The 19282-nt window shown below is 41.8% G+C and overlaps 1 protein-coding gene across 1 annotated transcript in view; it reads left to right on the forward strand.

Moving 5' to 3' along the window:
• Positions 1–19282, forward strand: part of GAD2 (glutamate decarboxylase 2) — an 84952-nt gene that overhangs the window by 46263 nt on the left and 19407 nt on the right. Inside the window, exons 9-12 of the mRNA XM_042948376.1 lie at positions 5713–5767; positions 7399–7515; positions 9513–9577; positions 15713–15791. Of these exons, the coding sequence (XP_042804310.1) occupies positions 5713–5767; positions 7399–7515; positions 9513–9577; positions 15713–15791 (316 nt within the window). The remainder of the gene's footprint in view (positions 1–5712; positions 5768–7398; positions 7516–9512; positions 9578–15712; positions 15792–19282) is intronic.

The following is a 19282-nucleotide window of genomic DNA, read 5'->3' on the forward strand; positions in this document are numbered from 1 at the left end:
CTGACAGCTCAGAGCCTGGAGCCCGCTTCAGATTCTGTGTCTCCCCCTCTCTCTGCCCCTCCCCTGCTCATGCTCTGTCTCTCTCTGTCTCAAAAATAAATAAAAACATTAAATAATTTAAAAAAAAAGAGATGATGGAGCAGTATATTTTAGTAGGAGGTGATAGGTTTTTACTTTACTAAACAGTGCTAATAACAAATAGAATTGGAATCAGGGAACTACTCACTTTGAGGGGCTTCCAAAAAGCCATAGTATTGATATTACATACATTACAGTTCCAGAACTCAGCCTTGCAGAGAGGCAGATATTTTGTTTGAACCCCATAAAAGCTTTGGAAGGCATCCAGTGTATGGTGCGAAGAACCTGGGTTCCGATGTCAGACAGCTCAAGGTTTCTCGGTCTGCCCTCTGCTAGCTGTGTGACATCCTACAAGTCGTACGACTCCTAGAATTACTGCTAGTGAAAACGAGACCATCTCATATGTATTGAGTTTTATACTCGGTGCTTTATCATGTCTTATATTTATTATCTCATTTAATCCTCATGTAAACCTTATGAGAGAGGTACTTTGTCATCATTTTATGAATGAGTAGAGGGAGAACCTAATTCTTCAAGTACACACAATTAGCATAGGATTTGGGGCAAGAAGCAAGTTGTTCTGCCTCCGCGTTCCAAATTTTAGCCACGGTCACCTGCCTGTCTGAGCCTCAGTCTCCTTGTCTGCAAGGTCAAAACAATAACTCTCTTGTAGGGTTGGCATGAGGCTCAGAGATCATGGAATAAGGCACAATGCAGTGACTGCTTCTGAAGCTGACAATTCATCATCTCTGACAGCAGTATTGCTATTAGCAGTGATCATAATATTAATCAGTTTCTAACAGGAAGGAGTCACACATGCTTTCTTCTTTGCATACATATCTCTGTGGACAGAGCCAAGCTCTACTCACTTAAGAAAAGCTGGTTGAATTACTACAGTTTCATCAGGGCCAACAAGCAGGGTCACCAGTGACTCAAGCACCTGATTTGTGACCATTTGGATGCCTGCCTAGAGGTATCAACCCTCTAGTAACATGCTCCTTTCTGTAAGATAGCTTTTCTCCTTCGTATGGGACGTTAGCCATGGATCTGGCTCCAAAATCCACACGTGGTATAATTTGTGTCTTTAGCTTCTTCCCACAAAGAGAAGATTTTCCTGGTGGCAATGCTAGCTGCTATTGTGGGATTTTGCCCAGGAAACTGTCAAGTTATCTGACCCTATAGCATTACATACATTTTTGCAGACTGTGGCAAAATCAGAAATCTCTGTGCAAGGCAGCCACATCCATAGCAGACGTCTGTTCAACAGTCTGCACTCAAATGCCAGTCCTTTCTAAAACGCTAACACCTAACAGAGAGCAGCATTGCAAAGCATCAGTCACTACATAATTGTGCACTTAAGGGCTGGAAGGTGTAAACATTAAAGATACACCTTTTTGCTATGGAGCTACTTTTATTTGTTTTTAATTTTTTTTAATGTTTGTTTATTTTTGAGAGAGAGAGAGAGACAGAGCGTGAGCAGGGGAGGGGTAGTGAGAGAGGGAGACACAGAATCCAAAGCGGGCTCCAGGCTCCAAGCTGTCAGCACAGACAGAGCCCAATGCAGGGCTCGAACCCACCAACTGCGAGATCATGACCTGAGCCAAAGTCAGACACTTAACCAACTAAGCCACCCAGGTGCTCCACTATGGAGTGACTTTTAGGCTAGACAAACAGAATGCAACAGCTGCTGTCCAAAGCCTCCCTGCACCGAGATGCTTGTCTGGAAAAGCCAATCCTGGCCAGACCACTTCTATTCCTCAGAGGACCCTGCGAGTTGTCACCCAATGTTCTCTTACCCCACAGCACATGGACAGACAAGGAATGCACAATCCATGTCTAGAGCCCCTTCTGCTCCTGCCCTACAACCATGATGGCTCAAAACCATAGGTCATATGAACGGTACTTGGCTAGTATGTCACACAATTATTTGAACATGCTACTAGGCTAAAATCTCCATTTCTTTATTTTTAAATGTTTGTTTATTTGTTTGTTTGTGAGAGAAAGCACCACCTGCAGTGTGTGAAGCAGTAGTGGGGAGGGTAGGGGAGGTGTCCTCTGGGTTCCTAAGTGGATAAAGCAGGTTATCTTAAGCACAGAGCCTAAGAAAGGCTGGAACCTGCCTTGTTAAGAGCCACACCCACCGCTTTCCACTTAAACTTGATTATTTGACAAGCCTGCCCCAAAGCTCCCTGATAGGGAAATAGAACAGACAGACTTGAAAGACACCTCTGATCCATGAAAGTCAGATATTATCTGCAAGGATTTATCTTATCTTTCAAGACTCTAATCTTTCTAAATAGGCTTGTTTCCTATCTGTTCAGCCCTTCTAGGAAGCTCGGTGTTTTATTTCTAGTAACAACCAACTTTTTACCCACATTTGATCTTGGGCCTCACTTCACTTCTCTTGGCCTGCTTCCTCATTTGAAAAATGAGACAATTAGACTAGAAACAGGTCTCCAGCCCCTTGTAATTTTAATGTACCCTAATCTGTGACTTCTTGGTGACACCTTACTGCCTCATGCTTAATAAAACTATCCGGATGTGATTAGACGAGCAAATAGCAGCTGTAAAACTAGTCTACCCAAAACTCTCCAAAAGCAGAGGTGGTTGGCAAAATTTGGGATTTGCAACAGTTTCTGAGAATCTCCCTCAGTGTCCGTGTTTACCCACAAAAATACCATGGCAATTTTAATGGGCTGAAAATTTTATGTAAAGGATGAATATAATACCTGAATCTCTTCTGAAATCTGCACCTTTTGTTTATATCGGTGCTGAAGCAAGGTGTTTGAGCATAGCCTGATCCAGGAGAGACTGAAAATCACTGCTTTGGGGGATGCCCCTGGGACCAAGCTGTGAAGCATAGGGAGAAATGTAGGCAGCGAGTTCCTCTTCCCAGACCCACCACCCTGCCTTTCCGTTCCCTCTGCCCTTCCTTCAGAAGCCCCCTCTCACGGAAGTTCCCCAGAGGTAGGCTGCTCTGAGCTGGAATCATACCCTCAGCACCAGATGTTCGTTTACTCTCCTTTGTTCCAACCCAGCCTGACTGACCATTGGTAACCTGTCCATTACCATTTCCAGATAATTGCATTTTAACTGCCTTCCTTTGGAAAACAGCTTCACATAAATCAGTGGTTCTTAATGCTTTCAGGCCTAATATCTGTTTTATATTCCAACTATTTTGTGACATCTCCTTCATGAAATGAAATGAAAATCACAGAAAATATAACTTACCTACTTACTATATAATGCCAAAATTATTTTTATAAAATGGCCATTAGAAAAGTAACTTTCTAACTGAGGCTGGGTGGCTCAGTCTGTTAAGCATCCGACTTCAGCTCAGGTCATGATCTCGCGGTTCATGGGTTTGAACCCCACATCAGTCTCTGTGCTGACAGCTCAGAGCCTGGAGCCTGCTTCAGATTCTGTGTCTCACTCTCTGCCCCTTGCCCATTTGCCCTCTGTCTCTCTCTCTCTCAAAAATAAATAAACAGGGGCGCCTGGGTGGCTCAGTCGGTTGAGTGTCCGACTTCGGCTCAGGTCATAATCTCACGGTCTGTGAGTTCGAGCCCCGCGTCGGGCTCTGTGCTGACAGCTCAGAGCCTGGAGCCTGCTTCGGATTCTGTGTCTCCCTCTCTCTCTCCCCCTCCCCTGCTCATGCTCCGTCTCTCTCTGTCTCAAAAATAAATAAAAACATTAAAAAAAATTAAAAAAATAATAATAAATAAATAAATAAATAAATAAATAAATAAACATTAAAAAAATTTAAAGAAAAGGGGTGCCTGGGTGACTCAGTTAGGCGTCCGACTTCAGCTCTGGTCATGATCTGGCAGTTTGTGAGTTTGAGCCCCTCATCAGGCTCTGTGCTGACAGCTCGGAGCCTGGAGCCTGCTTCGGATTCTGTGTCTCCTTCTCTCTCTGCCCCTCCCCGACTTGTGCTCTGTCTCTCTCTATCAAAAATAAATAAATGTAAAAAAATAAAAATAAATAAAATAAATTTAAAGAAAAGTAACATATTTTTCTCAAATGGGTGTTAGAAAAGTAACTTCTAATAATACATTTCAATATGTAAAGCTTAGAAGACGTAATAAAGTAGCTCAATGTTTGCTCTATACCTAAAGTCACAGGAACAGCCACAAATAAATTATTGAACTAGTGACAAATACCAAACCCTGCTCACTGGTCCCTAAATGCCAGCAGCATCTCCCAGCCATTTATTGTGACAACCTCCTGCCCATAATTTATTTTTCAAATTGCCTTTTAACACCCTAGATCGATGATCCTGATGTGAGAAGTTTATCCAGTTTAGCAACCTCAAGAGAGGTATTTTGGTTTAAAGAATATTTTTCTGCCTCTGTCACCATGCAACTACTCTGTCCTTTCCCTATTTTTTTCCCCAAAGACTCGGGATATACATGTCACAGTGCATTACAAGCTCAACAATACAAATTAACACTTACGGAGTGCTTCCCACATGTCAAGCACTTTTAAAATACTTTTGTATGTATTAATTTATTTAAACCTCATCACTCCATAAGTAATATTATTATCACTATGTTCCAGGGATGATAATAATAGGCACCGAGAAATTAGGCAACTTGACTAAGAATTACACATCTAGCTACATCTAGCTTCTTGTGGAAATCAACTCCTTTGATTATTATAATAATGTATTTTTAATTTTTTTTAATGTTTGTTTGTTTGTTTGTTTGTTTAGAGAGCAAGCCAGGGAGGGGCAGAGAGAGAAAGGGAGAGAGAAATCTGCACTGCACTCTCAGTGCAGAGCCCCATGTGGGGCTCGAACTCATGAGCCATGAGATCATGGCCTGAACCAAAACTAAGAGTTGGACACTCAACAAACTGAGCCACCCAAGACGCCTCCTATAATGATGGAGTTTTATAATTAGCAAAGCACTATCTTTGTTTTTATTTTAGGAAAGAAACATTTCAGGGATGAAAGGATGTTTCTTTTTCCAGAGCCCACGTATCTAAACGTTTGAAATTTGAGCCCATGTTTTCTTGGCTTGCTTTATGCTTTCAGCACGTAATTAGGTAGCTTTCTTAATATTTTCATTCAGTTGTTTCATAATGGATTTTCTCTTCTTGGCATGTCATCTATATACGAAATTGCAGTTCCATTCATTTAAAGACTGGGAGTGCAAATCTTTTTTCTGCACTCTCTTTTCATTGCCAACTGTCTTGCATTGAAACAGGCTTGTTTCAGCTGAGTTAAGAGGATGGCCTAAAAAGCACGTTCTGTGCAGAGTGGAGGGACATGTGGTCAGGACTCTCCTAAATGTGTCAGAAATCACAGTCTTGCATCATTCAGGGAGGAAATGCCTTTCTGCCTGGAAATTAGCCACAGAGTTTGTTGGTTTTTTTTTTAATTTTTTTTTAAACGTTTATTTATTTTTGAGACAGAGAGAGACAGAGCATGAACGGGAGAGGGTCAGAGAGAGGGAGACACAGAATCCGAAACAGGCTCCAGGCTCTGACCTGTCCGCACAGAGCCTGACGCGGGGCTGGAACTCACGGACGGCGAGAGGGTTGAACTTTTTACCCTGATGTGGCTCCTTGTAAGGGCAACAAAGTAACGTATTCGAAGCAAACCTACAATGTATTTATTTTTCCTTTCAGAGGGAAAATGATCCCATCTGATCTTGAAAGAAGGATCCTTGAAGCCAAACAGAAAGTAAGTTTTTGTAGAGAGTTAACAAACCAAGGGTACATATTTCTATTTTCATCCAATGGAGAACACACTGTGGCTTTGTTTTAAAAAGAGGACTCAATTCTCAACCTTCAAGCCTTACTGAGAATGTGGGATTTTGCATTCAGTCACTGTTTATGACTCTGAGTTGTAGACTCTGCTTTGGAAAGGTCTAAGTTGCTCTTTAAATAATATACACTGTGGTAATGCACATAGTGATGCTGTAAGAATTTCTAAAGCATTTGTCTTTCTCTGTGCTGAGGGTTGACATTAAACAGACATACATTTGAAAGATCATTTTCACAAGTGGAAAACATCACAATGTTAACGCAGAATGAGTTACCGTTGTATGGGTACTTGAAACAGGCCCATTTTTCCTGCCTACAAATATGGATACGATTGGCTCTCTAAGCATCTTATTTTTTAGGAAACAATTTAGAAGTCTTAGAAGGAGCAAGTTCTGGAGACCTAGAAAGTCATTTACATCTCTGGATGGTTTGCAAACCAGAGAGCTTGTTTGTAGAACTCCCTTAAATGTAACTTTTTTTTTCTTTCTTTTTTTTTTTTTTTTTTTTTTTTTTTGAGAGAGAGAGTGAGAGCATGAGGAGGGGAGGGGCAGAGGAAGAGGGAGAGAGAGAATCTTGAACAGGTTCCATGCTCAGCACAGAGCCCGACGTGGGGCTCAATCCTACATCTCTGGGATCATGACCTGAACCAAAATCAAGAGCTGGATGCTCAACCGACCTAGCCACCCAGGCACCCCTAAATGTAACTTTTAGTGGATATAACCTACAGTTCCTAGTTCAACAGAAAACATACATTTTATTATTATCAACTCAGGAAAAATTATTCCTCTTCATATGCCTTTTTTATTTCCTACACAGTGGCCAGAAGGTTCCCCTTGTTTCTGAAGTGGAACTACTCCTGGTAGCACAAACCATAAGATTAAACCTTTGCTGCCACCTAAAGACAGACTCTGTAACATCCTGTCACATCTCCCGCTATGTTCACACCCTGTTTGAGACATTCTTCTACCTTCTTCCAGCAATTTTCACTTAACCAGGGCCAGAGGACTGCTTATTATATAGTATTATATATATAAGACTTATATATATAGTCATGGCTTATTATACAGTCTCACACGAACCCATCCCACCCAAGACACCAAATAAATTTATATCTGAAGATTTTCCAACTAGGAATAATGGGCCGGTCAGATTTCCTTCTCTTTGTTCTTTTGTCTGCTCACTCTAAAGGACTGTTACAGAAAAGGAAGACCAGAGAGTGGGCCAAGGGGGGGGGGGGGGGGAATCTACCTGGAATAAATAAATGGCTTGTGGGCACCACAAAGCTTCCTCACCTATGGGTCCAGTGCAGCCTCTTCTGAGAACCAGAGTGTCTGTTCTCATGAGACTGACTGACAGGTCCAAGAGAATGGCCTGGAGAACTCAGATCCTGGAGAGTGAACGTACTTCCAGGCTCCAAGGTGTCGATGATCCTGCTGATGTTTCCAAAACTGCAGATGATGGGGGAGAATTTCTACTGTTTTCATCAGCTGTTTGAAAAAATTCTCAAAGCCCTATTTGACCTTATTTGGGGCTTTCTCGTTTGCATAGGGATTTGTTCCTTTCCTTGTGAGTGCCACAGCTGGGACCACTGTGTATGGAGCATTTGACCCCCTCTTGGCGGTCGCTGACATTTGCAAAAAGTACAAGATCTGGATGCATGTGGATGTAAGTATCCCATAGGAACTGCCACTAAAATGCCCTTGCATGTTTATTCATTTGGGGCTCGTGGAATGAAGTCTGTCTTTTCTCTTTTTTTTTTTCCTTTGGGAGCTTCTTTTTAGAATAGGGATATTTAAGATTTTAAGATTGCAGAGACAAAGCAGCACACAACGCACATAGCACACAATGTTGACTAGAGGAAGTTGGAGGCTGATGATGCGTTAATGTTCCCAACATGATAATATTCTCATTTCTATGACCAGTATCCAAGCTGAGCACTTAGCTCTCGGTTCATTGGCCCATAACATCCACGGAGGAATGCAGCCTACATACATACACAGTCACACACATGAAGATTGTACTTCCCCGTGAGAATGATCAAAAAGGCATAAAGGAGTTACGTTTCCATGGGAAACCCAAAGGATACAAAACTCAAACTCAAGTCAGGTATTTGTATATTTGGAGAGGAAAGCAGACTTGACAGCTTGCTAGGAGATATGGGACACCAATTTCCAATTTCTTAACTGGGTCACTTAAGAAGACACTTCATATTTGAAATGTTTGGACTCCAGGCCTGGGCACACTAAAATGAAGATGTGCCCACCAAAGCATTTTCAAATGAAAAAATGTCAACTTTTCCATGGACAAAATGAAAAGATTTAAACTTCAACCACTGTAAATCAAAGTCTGGCTCAAAGATCAGCTGTTACCTGCAAAATGTTTGTTACTAATCCATTATTACTAACTAAGGCTGAACCAGGTAAATTTCCACTATCCCAGTGTTATCCTGCATGGCGGGTATCAGTCTTCTTTTCCTTCCCTGATTCACAGTGTGAGTTGTTTCTTAGGCTACCAATGACCCCATCCGTTTTAGAAATGAAGACACTAAGAAAAGGTTGAACAATTCCAGTAGCATTATGACCTGGGTCTCAGAACTGGAGAGCCTGTTAAACCTTGCTAGCTGATTCAGGAAGAGGATTAACCTGACAACATTAAAAATAACAATGTCTGTGTGTCCTAAACCAGCGGATGCTGCTGTCTCCCCTCCAGGATTTCTACTTAAAATAGAGAGATTTCTTAACTAATCGTATTTGCTTTCTTTGAAACATATCAAATTTAGCACTGACTCGTATTATCTTAAATGTTTATACTTTTATAATTAGATTAGAAAAATTCTTAAAATAGTACCCATTTGGAAAATTGGATAATTTTTCATCCTGAAATTATAACAAACTAAAAAATAAGTAAATAAAGCAATTATACCCTAATAGGTGGGGGTTTTTTTCCTTAAAATTATCCCAGGATTATTTTTACCCACAAAGAATGTCAACATTTTCCAATGAATCTCCATCTTGACATTTTTTTAAAAGAGATCACTACATCAGTACACTAATTCAAATCTTCAAACTTGAGTACAAATTTTTAAAAAGCATGTTCCTATCGCTCAGGGAATTGACTGGTACACATTCTTCCTGCTTGTTTCTTTCTTTTTTGGGTAGAGAAATTATCTTATCCAAAAGTACACATTAGTAAAATAGGATCATGAAGCTGCTTATTTCCTCTGGAATTATCCAGACTCGTCAAAGGAGTTTTCCTTACAACTCAGAAGCAGCCTAATGGGTACCTAGCTCATCCTCTGTAATGCCAACTGGGGAGACAATAGGGTTTCTCATTTTGAGATCATGAGTTTCATTAGCACTATTAGTGGTGGTGATAAGTTGGGGAAAGGATCTTTTTTCTTATGCAGACAAGAAATGTGCCCCCCAATTTGTCTCCTTCCACTTGTATAAATGTAGTGTGGAACCTAAAACCTTAGAACAGCCCCCAATTTAACCTTTGCAAGTCTAGTACCAGAATAAGGTGGCCAACCACCTAAATTGCCTGGGGTTGAAGAGATCACTTTCACCCCACAAGACTTTCACTGTTCTGGAAGACACCAAACTTTAGAAATCTAGGCAATGAAAACCCACTACCTTTTTCCTTGTATGATCTTCCTTTTGCAGGCAGCTTGGGGTGGGGGATTACTGATGTCCCGGAAACACAAGTGGAAACTGAGTGGCGTGGAGAGGTATGCCCATTTTTCTTGTTAACTACGTAAAGCATGAAAGCTAAATATAAAAGCAAATTGCACACAATTTCTAAGAACTCTTAGAACACAGGTGAGCCCATTTCTGTACTGTTTGTGTGCCTTGCCTGTGTGGTCATTGACACATGTGTATTATGTGTAAACAACAAAAAGAAATCAAATTCCCATATCAAGTGGCCCAAGCGGAATGTTTCTCCAATAGAGATTCCTAACTGCAGTCCGTGGTTGGCCAGAGGACTCAGGACTGACCTTCCTAGAATCTCTGAACCAACTACCAAAGTTGTTTAAAACCTCTTAGCAGGTCATAGTTTTCCAGGGAGAGGATCTGTAGCTTTCATGCTCCATAAAAGGATAATATTGACCGCCTTAAGGAAACCAATAAGTAAATTTGCACCCTTATAGTTTATTAGTGTTGCAAGCATGGGTCTGGGGTTTGATACAACCCACTGAAAGCAAGACATACTTGTGATAACATCATCTCATGGTTATAATTCCATGATAATTTTTTTTTACATAGTTCTGATTGATGCAGCAGAGTACCTTTTCTTTCTTCCCCAAAGACTAAGCAGTAGATGGTTGAGAAAAGCAAAGGAGGTTATATTTGATTAGCATAAAACATATGCAGGTCTGAAGAGAAAGGAAAAGAAATTATAGAATGCAAAATCAGCCCCAGGCTTTGCTGACCATGTGCAAAGGAAGCTCAACGTTCCCAGTTCTCCCATTACACCATGGCAGGTCAGCAGCAATGGTTAGCTCTGACACTCAGGCAGCTGAGAGAGCCTGAGTTCATCCGAGGCCAAGTGCCCCCCATGCCCTGCCAGGTAGCCAGATGCTGCCCAGAAAGAGCTTCCCACTGGCTCTGCCCCTAGACGTCTTGGCACAACTTCTATTCTGGGACGAGGAGAGAGGCCAGTGGAGTGTGGGAGCGTCTGTCAGCACTGGTCGTGCAGGCAGCCAGACCAGAATGAATGCGTGAGGCATGCTCTGCAATACCCAGGCCCATTCACACGCAGAGAGCCCGTGAATGTAGAAAGAGGGGTGGGGGTACCAAGGCAGAGTCAGGGGCACATTGCCTGATTCATGGAAGACTCGAGATAGACCGGCTGAGGCTCAGGTCAGCGGGATAGCTGTCCCTGAGTCTGCTGGCTGGGGTCAGTGCCCAACTGTAGAACTGCTTATGCTCTCTGATCACTGGTACCCATTTAGGTAGGGAGGCTGAAGGCAGGCATAGCCCCCTCCCAGAGTGAGCCGGTCTTGGCCTCTGCCTCTAGTCCTCAGGTGCTTCTCCCATGCCCAATTTCTTTTTTCCCCGTGAAGATCTGAATGAAACCAGACGCGTAAGGAGGAGGCAATGCACTAAGCAGGGAGAGACAATGCAAAAAAAAAAAAAAAAAAAAAAAAAGAAAAGAACAGCTTGGAAGGTGCCTGCTCAGATGATCAAAACAAGAACAAAATTCTCGTGCTTTTGAGAGAGGTGGCCTGTACACAGTACTTCTCTCTTCTTTGAGTTTCTTTCTCTCTAGCACAAAAAGTAAGCGTCTATTATTGTACCTTTAATACACCTGGGACTCCCAAGTGCTGAGAGTCACGGAGCGTCCTCCGCCAATGATGACTTAAAAGCTCACTAAATTACTTACCCTGAACCTGGGAAAAATAAACACCCACACACTTTTGTACTAAAGACTATTATTTGAGAGCAAAGCTTAGAACATTCACTGTGGAACATAGAGTCTGTTCCAATGGCCATAGTTCTTGAAACGGTATTATAACTAAATCTACTAAGTGGGATAGCGAAATATGAAGTCCCAAAAAATGAGGGACTGCCACCTGTCTACCTGAGAGCATCCATCTTGCTGACTTATTAGCAAAAGGCACACTATCTTTGGCAAATAAGGTTGTAGGGCCAGTGGAAAGCCCTGGGCATAATGTGTATGGGTTTAAGTTGAAGAAAGAAATTTGCCTCACTTGGGAGTATACATTTTCTCAAAGATTCACTCTAAAGTGGAGGAAATCCATGGACAATTCTTGTCCCCAGATCAAGAGGTTCCCCAGTGGTCACAGGGTCCCCTATGACATCCTTATAACAAAATGGCACGTGTAACCAGAGCCTGCCTGGCTTCCCTTGGAGTGCCTACCAAATTCTCAGAAAGCAAACTTCTTCCTCACTAACACTGTCAAATTTTCTAGAGATGTCATAGCTGAGAGGGCTTGCCAAAAGCCCTAATACTCCAAAGTATGCTTCTGTGTGATGTAAACTGACTCCTTTAATCCCTCCCCACAGCAGGTTGCTGCTTACCTGTGATAACCCTTTGTGGTGGCCCACTCTCCAGGTTTTCCAGCCCAGCTGGAGGTCCTGGCATGCCTTCTACCATATCACCAATTATCGCCCTCACCCCTGCCCCGAGAGCTATTTAGAAACTCAATTCAGTAGCTACTAAACCTCTGCCATATGCAAGGCACAGGGAGAGAACAAAGACCAATGTGGTGTGAAGCCTGTTTTCAAAGGGTTTAGAATCTAGTAGGGAAGAGTGACAGTCAATAATGGATTAAAATTCAAGGCAGAGGAAGTAAAGGCTCAAGAGACAGACAAGCGAGCTGCTTGGCAAGCACAGAGAAAGGAATGATTCCTACTCAACAGGGTTATTAAAGGAAGGCTTTGCACAGGGGTGGGCATTGGCGCTTCATGAGATGGAAGTGGAAGAAGGGCATTCAAGGTGAAGAGCTAGCTAGGACATGGAGGTTGGAAAGAGTCCTTGGAGGAAGTCCAGATAAGTTTGGTTGGAGTCTTGGACTCATGGAAGTGACTAGTAAGCTCGTGGAGTGTCCACAAGTCCTGCCCAGGGAGTCTCGGTGGAGAACTTGCCTCCTGGGCCATGTCAGGATCAACAGAAATCCCCGAGCTGAGAATCACTGCTGTAGGAGCCACTATTTCACATGGAGAGCCTTGGATTTCAAAGGTTGGGGGCACAAAAATGAAAGCCCCTACTGTGGCTTTCAAAAATGAAACCCATGGAGGGGTTTGAGGAGACGAGGCGGATTATCTCACCTGCCATTTGGAAAGACAGCTCTGGATTTGGGAGGAGATGGAAACCATTGAGCTTTTGGGAATGTCCAGGTGAGAAGTGGTAGCGGAGGTAAGAGAAGCTAAGGGTGCAAACTGGGGCAGTAGCAGCAGGGAGGGAAATGAGGGGATGAACCCAGGAGTGTCGCTTCCACCAAAAAGGACAAACTATTCACAGAGACTTGCTCGTCTATGGGACCAAGTGTGATTTTTTCTTTAAGTTTTTGGTTCTTATTTCTTTAAACTTTCTTTTTCCTTCCTGCATTCTTTTTTTCTTTCTTTCTTTCTTTCTTTCTTTCTTTCTTTCTTTCTTTCGAGAGCAAGTAGGAGAGGGGCAAAGAAAGAGGGAGAGACAGAACCCTAAGCAGGCCCTGTGCCATCAGCACAGAACCAGATGCAGGGCTTGAATTCACAAACTGTGAGATCATGACCTAACCTGAGATTAAGAGTCAGATACTTAACCGACTGAGCCACCCAGGCGCCCCAGGACCAAGTGTAATTTAAAGAACAAGGACTTCTGTTTACCTCCCTTGCTTCTGAAACATTGTATGTGTGTGTGTGTGTGTGTGTATGTGTGTGTGTGTATGTATATATACATACATATATATATATATATATATATATATATATATATATATAATTACACGAAGAGCATTGTACATTACAGAATGCTTAAACACTATCTGTACGTAATACTTCCTTTTGCCTTACTTTCCAATACTTTAAGAAATTCTAGAGACTTTCCACCTTGGCAGATTTTACAGTCTTGCATAATATGTCAAAAGGTATGGGGGACATTTTTTTTGTAGATATCTTTGACCAAGCTGGCATCTTGAAACATCTTCCTTAAAAATTACAACAAAATCTAGCACGGAGGACTAAAGAATAAAACACTTTATACAGAGATTATGATTATTATTATTACTATTATTTAAATAAAGCTGCAAGGGGTGATGTCATGAGAGCAGGAAAAAGAAAATGATACTAAAACACTGAGGTTTGAGAGCTGGATGTGTGGGAGGAAGACAGTGTGAGGCACTGAGGCACAGAACACACAAGAAAGGATAGATCTAGAAGGATGAGGAGGGGGTAAGTTAATGAGTTCGTGTGGGGTCTTCTGAGTTTGAGGCGCAAATGAGGGCACAAGGATATGTCTTAAGACAGCCCTAAGGGATTCATTTTTTCTAACTTAAAGTAAATCACAGAAGCCACATAACTGAGTCTCACAGCAAACACTTTGAAATGAACCTGAGGCTGTTTTTCATAAATTGCCAACATTTCTCAAATAAACTAACGGCACATCACTGAATCACTGTGTGCAGCTTTTTGCCATGTTTGTGAGGCAGCCCCGCTGAGAGAGAGGAAAGACAGGAGACTCAGTGACAGGCAGTTGTGAACCTCAGCAGCTTCTACTCTAAAAAGACAAGTTGGCCACTGCATAGAAACAAACACCTCCAGTCAGAGAAATGGAGAACAGCTATTGTCTTCTCCATCAGGTGTCATTATTAACAAAGCTGAGTTTCATCAGGATTAGTCATATAGCTGTAGAATATTATAGAAGCAGTATGTATATATGCTTCATGTCAGCAAGCATGGAAATGATAGAATTGAAACTGATAGCAAAAGCCAACCTTATTTAATGTTTACCATGTATCAGAAGATGAGCTGGGCCTATTCACTGATTCAGATGAGATCCCCAGGCCAGTAGGCGTTCTCCGACTGGCCGGCTGACGCCCACCATTCATCAGGTAAACGAATGAGACTGTCCCAGCTTCTCATTTCTTCCCAGTGTTCTTGCACCTTGAGAGCTGAGAGGAGGGTGAACCCAAGTCTTTTGTTCCCTCAGAGGAGGGGAAATAATTTCCCACACTACGGAGGCAGCTGCCATGGCTGTTCTCCTTTCCCTCCTGCTGTGAGTCTCTTCATACTGGGGTCACACTCATGATTCTCCGCCCCAAGGATCCCTCAGGCTCTCGGAAGACATGCACAGAGGCTCACCTTGCAATGGGAGCTCATTCATGGAGGGAACTGCTGCTTTCCCTGGAGCTGGGGGAGGAGCTAGGTGAGTAGTCCAGAGAGAGTGAGGGAGAGAAGTTGAATGAACTTGAAGAAGGCTGCAGAGATAATAACACTTGATCTGAGCCTTAGAGAATAAGTAAGATTTAACCAAGTGAAGCAAAGAGAGATGACATTCCAGAAAGAGGAAATGGTATTAAGGAGACCCAGGAGTGTGAGTATAGAGTTTTCTGAGAATGAAAATAAAATAGTCTGTTGTGATGAAAATGGGTATGGAAAAGTGAAAGAACACAAGACTGAACACGTGGCCTGGGCTCACCCTTGAGGGCATTATTATTATTATTTATTATCATTATTATCATCATCTGACCCAGAACTATGCTTTAGACTTTTCAGATAGCATAAATACCTGGCAATCGCTGATGGGAGAGCATTGTATTTCTCAAGTGTGTCAGGACAAAATAGATTGAAAACTGCTATAGGGGCTATAGCATATCCCACCTGTGGTCCAGAAGGATGTCTGTGGGTTAGAGAAGAGATGGAAATGGATGAGCTAGAAGCTGTTGTGAAAGGAAACTTGGGAGAAACGTCATGATCAATTGAAGAGGAAGAAGGAGAAGCTGAGTGAGAACAAAATTAAGCAGTGAAATGAGACACTGTGATAGTGTCAGAAACGTGAACAACGGAGGCACACAAGGACAGCGCTTCACCTGCATGGTGCTCTGCTCCTTGATGGCCAAAGGCAGGACCCTGGACTGGATGATCCCAGTCCCTCAAAGGGGATCACAGGGAGGCTGGCTGAATTACTGCATGGAAGCTAAGGGGGCACCGCGTGAAGATGCCGACCCTCGCCTATTCTCTTTGTAGACAAAGAAAATGTTGTAGATTTAAGAGCCCACTTCTTGTTTTATAAAGTTAGTGTCATCTGGGAGTCTGAGAAACAGTGCTAAGAACACTGAAGCTCTATTGTCCCAGCACAGGACCTTGTAGTCTGAGTCTGTCATGGGTGCCACCCTCTTAACTTCATTTCTTTCCTTTAGGGCCAACTCTGTGACATGGAACCCACACAAGATGATGGGCGTCCCCTTACAGTGCTCTGCTCTCCTGGTTAGAGAAGAGGTATGTCTTCCCTGACTCATGGCCCAGTCCATCCATGGAGTTCAGTAGAATAAATGTGTGTAGTAACAGAATCAGAATACAGGACGATTTGACAGCCTGGAACAGCGAGCCATCTCCAAAAAGGGCAAATTGTTAACAAGGATGATTATGAGGTCCTCTTATGTCCAAGTATAGGACGGTCACAGTTTGAGTCTACAAGACAGGTATGTTTCATACATGGCTAAATTGTACTTGTGAAAAAAGGCATAGAATGTTAGGTTGTACTTGGCAGGCTCAACAATGCATCAAGAGAAACTTAGCGTTCAAAAAAAAGGAATGGGTCTAAAAGAAGTGGAGTCGCACAAACAGAAGGTTACTGAAGGGGTTGTGGGGAGGGATGGGCTAAACGGATAAGGGGCATTAAGGAAATCATTGTTGCACTATATGCTAACTCACTTGGATGTAAATTTAAAAAATAAATTAAATGAAATGTTAAAAAAAAAAAAAAAAAGAAGTAGAGTTCCAGGATGAGGAAGGTGGTAGTCTCCCACTGTCCTCTAGATAAACCATGCCTGAAGCCACTTGCTTAGGTCAGTGCCAAATTGCATATGGGACCCCACCAAGCTAGGGTTTGAATGGTGGGCAACAATTGGTGAACCTGTGACAGATGTGGTTGAAATAAGCAAAGATGTTTAATCTAAAAAGAAAAAGAAACTTGAGAAGATGGCATCCTTCACAGTTTAAATGACTCAAGTGGAAGAGATTCGGTTTCTTCAGGGAACTGGGTCTGTAGCACTGGATGGAATAATTTGATGGCACAATCAGAATATGCCATGATTGAAGTTCTGACTTCTGGTCAATAAAAGGAAAGCTTTTCTAAAAATTAAGCTTTCTCTGAGGTAGTGAATGCTTCGCATAGGAATAAATTCACCACCGGGGGTAAGTGACTGGAGATTGGACAGATACTTATTAGTAAAGGGAGAGAAAAGATTCCTTTATTGAAAAAGAACAGAATAAAACCCCTAGGATCCCTTCCAAATCCAAGAGTTTATGATGCTCTGACAGCATGTTCCTTATTGAGATATAAGGAATAAGGACATTGTATAAGACCATATTAAGTATTCTTTGATAAGGGAGCTCTGGGCTTACAAAACTTGGGATATTTTAGGGGTGCCTGGGTGACTCAGTTGGTTAAGCGTCTGACTTCGACTCAGGTCATGATCTCACCGTTTATGAGTTTGAGCCCCACATCAGGCTCTGTGTTGACAAGTCAGAGCCTGGAGTCTGCTTTAGATTCTGTGTCTCCCTCTCTCTCTGCCCCTCCTTTGCTCATATTCTCTCTCTCTCTCTCTCTCTCTCTCTCTCTCTCAAAAATAAATAAACATTAAATAAAAATTTAAATAAAAATAAAAAAGATTTTAAAAACTTGGGATATTTTAAATTGAAGAGCTAAAAGCAAGATTCATTACTTCAGGGCATACCGGAGCCTTTCATAGGCAGATATATATTGCAAATATCTTTAAAGAAGGAATTTATCAAGTAGAGTTTCCTAAATTTATTTGACCATGGGAATTTCTTTTACAACTATTTTATAGCACAGCAACTATTACTATATTTAAAATTGTTTGTAACAGAGGTGACAGGGTGGCTCAGTTGGTTAAGCATTGACTCTTGATGTCAGCTCAGGTCTTGATCTCAGGGTCCTGAGTTCAAGCCCCATGTTGGGCTCCATGCTGGGTGTGGAGCCTACTTAAAACAGTTTACAACATAATGGTCTATAACTTTTTAATGGCTTGGAATCAGGATATTATCAAGGCCCTTTATGTGAAAAACGTCATGTTTACTTATCCCTTTGTGCAATGAGACTGGTGCTGGCCAACCTTTAAGAGGTCATGTGTTTTGGTTTCTTTTAATGTTTATTTATTTATTTTGAGAGGGGGAGGAGGGAGGGAAGGAGACAGGGGGACAGAGAGAGAAAGAGAGAGAGAGAGAGAGAGAGAGAGAGAGAGAGAGAGAATCCCAAGTACTGGCACTCCATTACTGCATTTTTATACTCTATTGCTTGTGGTAGTTACAATGGGATATTTCATTGCCAATGATAATTAATTAGCCTCGGCACCAGAAGTTTAGTATGGAACATGGGTGGCAAAGTGACCGAACTATTCCAAAGAACAGTGAATGAATCATGCTCTCTGACTAAAGCAGCATTGCTGGTCTCCTCACCAGAAACCCCACCACGTTTTAATTTGTCACAAGCCACAGGAAGCCTCTGACTCTTTCATTATCTACAGTACAATTGTGTTTTTACAGAACGTTTGGCTTTTTTTTCTCTTGTGACTCATGGCAAGTAAAGAAAAGACGAAAATGTGATCATCTAGTTAAAGTTAGAAGTGAGAGTTCTTTAACAAAGAATTTATCCAAACTAACACAAAATGTAACACAACTAAAATTGTAAGGAGACCCTGAAAGACCAGATGGTAGGCAATAAAACTGGTCTCAACCCTATAGTTCGGGCTCCTTTTGCAGTGAAATTCATTGTTATTCTTTTGAGAGTGAGGGAAATTAAATAATTGTAATAGAGTGGTAAAATGACATTGGATTTGAAAAAGAAAATTCACTTGAAGGCCAATAAAATTGAAAGTTGCAACAGGTGACTCCATTTTGTTTCATGGTCACAGAAACTCGGCATGCAAGCTCACAAAAAGGTGTACCAGTCCTAAGGGAGACCACCCCAAAGTGTGGAACGGTGGGTAGAGAGGACCAGCTTCTAGTGGTCCTTTCAAAACATATGACCTCAGGGCATCTGGGTGGCTCAGGCCACTCTTGATTTCAGCTCAGGTCATGATGTCACAGTTCATGAGACTGTGCCCTGTATCAAGCTCTAAGCTGAGTGTGGAGCCTACTTGGGATTCTCTCTCTCCCTCTCTCTCTGCCCCTACCCCCGTGCCCCTCTTACTCCCATTCTCTCTTGCATGAATACAAAATATATGAATGAACATTTTTTAAAAATACAGTACTGAAGCTCTAACCACTCTTGAGAGGGGAATATGGCATTTCAAAGATTGGTTATTTAAGACATCTCAGAATAATGATGTCTTTATTTTTTTAGATTTCAGCATGTAAAAATAACAATAAGCTATCTTAAAAGCTATGACTTCCAAAGAGAATTCAAACCATAACAGCCAGATGATAAAGTACCTGAACTAAGTGTAAATGAAACACTAGAATAATCACACTACTAGTATTTTACAAAACAAAAGTTTCTAAAGTATTTTAATTACAATAAAACCAAAACATCAGGATATTCCTCAAAGAATGAACATTATACTCTGATTATGATTGTTTTTGAATAAATGCATTCTTGTAAAAAGGAGAGTAAAAGCATATATTTCACTGTTGTTAACCTGAAGTTACATTTGACCGTGAGCCATTTATCCCACAGGGTTTACCTATCCCAACAGCTCATCCTGTCTGGATATTGGCCCCATCTAAAAAATTTGATTCTTATTGCT

Source organism: Panthera leo, chromosome B4 (genome assembly GCF_018350215.1).
Source record: "Panthera leo isolate Ple1 chromosome B4, P.leo_Ple1_pat1.1, whole genome shotgun sequence".
Taxonomy (NCBI): Eukaryota; Metazoa; Chordata; class Mammalia; order Carnivora; family Felidae; genus Panthera; species Panthera leo.